The 5,736-nt window shown below is 40.4% G+C and overlaps 1 protein-coding gene across 1 annotated transcript in view; it reads right to left on the bottom strand.

Annotated features, from left to right (window-relative positions):
- The window catches only part of WDR76 (WD repeat domain 76), a gene marked incomplete at its 5' end in the record, with an annotated part of 22,383 nt that overhangs the window by 5,780 nt on the left and 10,867 nt on the right, over positions 1-5,736 (bottom strand). Inside the window, 5 exons of the mRNA XM_019503799.1 lie at positions 1,345-1,497; positions 3,387-3,540; positions 3,623-3,666; positions 3,789-3,890; positions 4,933-5,059. Coding sequence (XP_019359344.1) covers positions 1,345-1,497; positions 3,387-3,540; positions 3,623-3,666; positions 3,789-3,890; positions 4,933-5,059 — 580 coding nt within the window. The remainder of the gene's footprint in view (positions 1-1,344; positions 1,498-3,386; positions 3,541-3,622; positions 3,667-3,788; positions 3,891-4,932; positions 5,060-5,736) is intronic.

The raw sequence follows: 5,736 nt of genomic DNA, 5'->3' as shown, positions 1-5,736 counted from the left end.
GAGGCGCTATTTCACAGTCAGGGCGGCTAGGGTCTGGAACCAACTTCCAAGAGAGGTGGTGCAGGCTCCTACCCTGGGGGGTTTCAAGAGGAGGTTAGATGAACACCTTGCTGGGGTCGTTTGACCCCAGTACTCTTTCCTGCCATGGCAGGGGGTCGGACTAGATGATCTGCTAAGGTCCCTTCCAACCCCAGAAACTATGAAACTAAAAGGAGAGCTTACGGTCCAAACCATGGAAAAACAAAAGCGTGGTCATGCACTCCTGTGGCAGAACTGCCCCGTAGGATCCTCTCACTTCTGTACCCTTTTTGGGTACAAAAGTCATAGCAACACCTATGTCTCCTTCCCCAACATGACAGCGCTACTGGGCCCTACCTACGGTTCTTCAAGCAGCCATCTCAGGAAAAGGGCCCAATCCTGGAGTGTTCTCTGGCCTACCAAATTGCCCACTGTAGCTCCTTCCTTACCAAGAGTCCTTGTTCCCAGCTAATATAGTGCTAAAAAGGCTTAAAAAACACTTAGACTTAGATTCATAGAATCGGAAGGGACCTCGGTGGGCCATTTAGTCTGCCCCCCTGCCCCAGCAGGCAAGAAAAGAGTCACCAACCCTGGGGTTATGTGATCGCAGCCAGGTGCCTGTCCAGTCTCCTCTTGAAGACCCCCAATTAACGTATGTTAATTGATTATACTTTGAAGCATGGAAGATTTAACCAAAGATGGGGGATAGAGGGGAAAAGAGAGCGAGCGCTCAGTGAAAACAGCTACCCCACAACGGAGACCATCATGGAATAATAGCCATTATCTTCACCTGAAGGAGGAACAAACCAAAGCTAAGAGGAGTTTTGCATTGCACTGTGATTTAAGATTCCAGAGTCCCTCTAAATACAATGTGCATTTGTTTGCTGCCTTTAAGACATACACTTTAAAGAAGTAAAGTGTTCAAATAAGCAAGAATTATGCAGAGTCAAAATGAGTTATCTGCCAGACTATTTTAACCTTTTCAGTACAGCAAGTGTCCATGATCTCTTAAGACAACATCCCTTGGGGGTTGGACTAGATGTGAGCTCCTGAGGTCCCTTCCAACCCTCATTTTCTAAGACTCTATGAAACACTGCAGCTGAATAAAAAAACAACGCAAATTTTCCAGGAAGGTTATAGACTAGGAAATTTCTCACCATTTTTAGTATTTAAAAGGTTTCTTTACACATCCTTATGAAAGAACTTCCTAGCAACCAGAGCAGCTGACAAATCATTGTTGGTATAATGGGACTGAACACACCTCATAGCCACCCACAAGGAGAGACCAATGAGACTGGAGCGTAACGGGACGGTGAGTATGCTCACCTCATCAAAGACAGCGTTGGTGACATCCCCACAGCGTAACGTTTCATAGCTCAGGGACAGCAGATGAGCAGGATTAAATGGAGAAAAATACATGCAGCTTACTGGGTAACTATGCGGTATGAAGACATATACTCCATCCTCAGGTTTATAGCTCTGGGGGGTAGGGGGGAAAAAAAAAAAAAAAATCAAGAAATTGGATGAACATAGCAGATTAACCCGTACACTTATTTCTACCTTTAAATTTTAAAAGAGCAATAAGCATTTAAATTTCAATAATGCATCACAATAAATGCTGACTTGCATTTCCAAAAGCTGCATTAAAAAAATAAATAAATCAGCAAGCTGAAATAATAGCAGTGATATCGGTTCCAGCAGTCCACACTTAGACATTACTCTTATTTGGGCATCAGCATTAAATCCTGCAGTCCTTGCTCAGTCTAAATTACAAGTGAAGTCAGAGAACGTGTCTCTAATGTAGAGAAGTGCATGATTTTGCTCACTGTAGGCAGCTGAAAATACAACTGCTAGGTCTAGATTTTCTTCCCCCCATCCTTTTCAGCACTGTGCACCTGGCTTAATTGTAAGGGCTGCAAGATTTACTTTCAGTTTCATAATTATACTTCCCAGACGTAACAGAAAAAGCAACTTCAGTGACAACTAAAACATAACTCTACCTCACCATGATTTTCATTACAACCTGTACATCTGTTTGCTTTTGTTACATTCAGTTTGGGAGTTAAACACAAAAAAGTAAGATTTTCCCTGCTACTGTCAAACTAAATTTAGAATCAAAGTTAGTTTCTTTTTTAGAACTAATATTTGCTTTTATAGATACAATTGTCTGCCCTTTAAACTGTGTTAACTACAGTAATCTTGGATTAAAATCAGAAAACACATCATCAGTTACCAGGTCTCTGTAGGTAACAACACATTTAATCTAAATGTACTTGTCTAAAAAGCTTAAAATATTATTTGTGATTTCTTTAGCATCGGTTATTAAGGACAAGGTTGAGAACAAAACAAGTAGGTTTTGCAGCTTGTGCATATTATAAATGTGAGCTAAAAAAGTGATTTTGTGGCTGTGATGGTCCAGAGCTAAAAGGCACTTATGCATGGTTATGAAACTAATTTGATGACTCCTGCCTATGGCGGTGATTCTCAACCAGCATTTCAAGACCCTCTGAAGTGCCTTGAGATCCTTTCAAGGGTGCCAAAGGGTGTTGCATAATGTTAGCACTGCTAGTGTGCAAACAGGATTGACAAGAGAAACCAGGATTTCAAATAAGAATTCATACTGTTAAAACAATCATGCCCTCCTGTAGCCTGAGTTCTTCACCAAAGAAGAATTGCTCTGTTATTTTTTGTGTCATCCAAAAATGACTGAAAACTAAGAGCTGGCACTTTCCAAGGGGGGGCCCTCGAGACTGAGGCAGCGTGTCCGAGGTCTAAAAAGGTTGAGAATCACTGCTCTAGTGAGAGGACAGCTAGGTTTGTAGAGGGAAAAGCATGCATTTCTGGCTCTCTTGGTTTGAAACACACTGTACATAAAATTCACAAAACCCACATGCACAGAAAATCTTCCTTAATCATTTTTAAAGTGTTTTACATTTTCTAAAGTTTTCTAACTCACACCATGGTGCTGGTTATTTATTTGTATTTATATGCCCGTGGGTAGTTATACAAAAGGCTGTATAAACAAGATATTATACAAGAGGTTATATAAATAAGATATTATGTAAGAGGTTATACAAGAGGTAACATATAAGGATGATATAACCTCTTGTAGAAGATTTATATATGTGCCATTTGGCATGATATGATTCTCTCACTGCAATCATCCTAAACTCATGCAAAATGAAACATTAATCCCCCCGTCACCAAGAACTGTATTGTCACATATTACAACCAAGCAATGGAGCTTCCCTTCCAGTGGGCCTCAAACAATTAAAAATTGCATTTTTGGCCAGTTACCTGGCTTTTTCCCATAAAATTCACACACAACCCTGTCCCCTCCTTTAAGCCAGTAACGCCAAAGCATTTACCAAATCCCAGAGACCAATCTGCCCACTCCTGTCTCCGGCTGCCACCAACGTCCTGCTTTCTGAAGGATGGATAGCCATAGAACAGATTCGGTTTTTGACAACTTTTGTAACAGCATCTTCACTGAGGATCATACAACTCAGACTGTCTTCATATCTAGGCAACATTATTAAAATATTAATGAATTAAAAAAAAAGTAAAACTAGAGAGCTCAAGAAATAAATTGTTTGATGATTACCTTTTTATGTCATACACATGCTTTTCTGTATCCTCAGGTTTTATCTACATTATGAAACAGAGGGATGGGGGAGGGGAAAGGACAAATTTATTTGGAGAAAAATGTATTAAGAGCTCAGACTAAATGTACATTATCAAAAAAGAGAATGTATTCTGATCAGCAATACCTCACTTATCTTTGCCCAGCCATCCAGAAACTCCTTAGTCGACACCTTGCTTGTATTCACGTCTGCAGGTACCATCTGAAGAGGTCCAGGTGGCAACAGAGGCTATTTGATAGAAATGGGGTAGAAATTATTTTAAATAAATACCATGATTTATTTTCCTTTCAACTTCCTCCCCTAATTTATCACATTAGAAATATTAATAAGCAAAGGGAGCTCTTCAGCTCTTGTATCTTCCACACTTTATGATATTACAATGTGGAAAGGGTGCATCAAAATGAAAAACCTCCTATTAAAGCATTTTATTTAAAGGAAGGGAGGGAAATTAATTAGCAAGTACAAGTGGGTCAACAAATAGCCACCCTAATATTTTCCCCCTTTTATTTCTTCCTTTGCACCCAGCAAAGACTCTCTTCAAGGACTGCATTGCAGAATACTGACGTTACTTCAGCAGCATGACAGAGAAATTTAAATCAACTCAGAAGAATATGATCTTATCTGTTGCCTGTGCAACGTTCTCAAATAATACAGGTAAGTGCATCAGACAAAGATGGAACTAGATTAAAATCAGACCGCAGTTACAGTTAAACAAAAGCAAAACAGAGCAAAAATATTTGGAATGAATATTCCAAATATTCCACTCCACTCTGAATCGGAGAATATTTCATACGATCAGAAATTCAATCATGAGATTACAGAGCAGGGAAATTATTTCATCAGTCTGAGGTGCAGAACATTGACTTAACTATTGAATGCTCCACTTCCATCACCAGATTACATTTTGATAGAATAGTCGAGAGCAAGTTCTGTCGAGATTCATCTCAAACTTGGTTTCCACAAAACCCCTGATCACTTCCCTGAAGCAAATGACTACGCAAGACAAATGAGGGTGAAAGAATTTGCCCTTTCCTCTAGGTACTGCACAAAAGACTTCCCAAGTATCTCCAAGGGATAGAACAAAATAGATTAGTGTCAAATATTACAAGTGACAGCCCCAGCGCTCTTTCCTGCCTGGGACAGGGGATTGGACTCGATAATCTGCTGAAGTCCCTTCCAATCCCAACATCTATGAATCGAAGGGCTGAATACAGAGATTGTTTTCATAAGGCTACCGACATATTTCTTCTTTTGCCCTCCCCCATCTCACGTGTTCATCGACGACTGTTTCTGGCTGCGCAGGAAGTTCTGGCAGTGGAATTCCCGATGGGTCTACCCTCTGTAAGCGCATGGACCTTCGACGCACTGTCTCATCTCCTGCCTTTTTGGGCTTAACTCTAGAGGAATAAATACACATCAGATAATACATAGCCAAAGAACTCAGACACACCTGATTCCTCAGGAAGCCTCTCTCAGTGGCTTGGACCCCTGTTTCCAGGGCCTTGACACAGACTAGTGGCCCAGTCATTCTAGAAATGTCATTTTGCCAAAACTCTCATCTTATTTCCATCCAGTAACACCCCACTGGTAATGGCCTATACTTCCAGTTTGCATTTACAACGCACCCTCTCTCTAGCTGCTCTACTTTTCTTTTCACAACTTTTTTTATTTATGGTGTGAATTTTTCCATCGCTCCCCTCCAAGACTTCATCTTTAATATTCCTTTTCATTTTCTTTCATGCAATATTTTATTTCCTTCTTCCTTCTGTACCGTGGCTTGATTTCCTGCCTTTGCTGGATTTTGCTTAATGCATGTTCTTCTAAACCTATTAGTTATCCTTCCTCTCATATAGCTAGGGCTTTTCCTTTCTTCCTCCTCATATTTCTCTTTAGCTCCCTTTCATTTCCTTTCATCATTTAGATTGATTTTTCCCTTAGCTAGCACAGCATATAAAATACTGTAAGAAAAAGTGGCTCATGAATATAGTTTCATAGTAGCTAGGGTCAGGAGGGACCTGAACAGATCATCTAGCCTGACCCCCTGCCACAAGCAGGAATGAATGCTGGGTTCACA

This window comes from Gavialis gangeticus, unplaced genomic scaffold (assembly GCF_001723915.1).
Source record: "Gavialis gangeticus isolate Ggan-Ray unplaced genomic scaffold, GavGan_comp1, whole genome shotgun sequence".
NCBI lineage: Eukaryota > Metazoa > Chordata > Crocodylia > Gavialidae > Gavialis > Gavialis gangeticus.
This window is presented reverse-complemented; position numbering and strand designations above follow the sequence as displayed.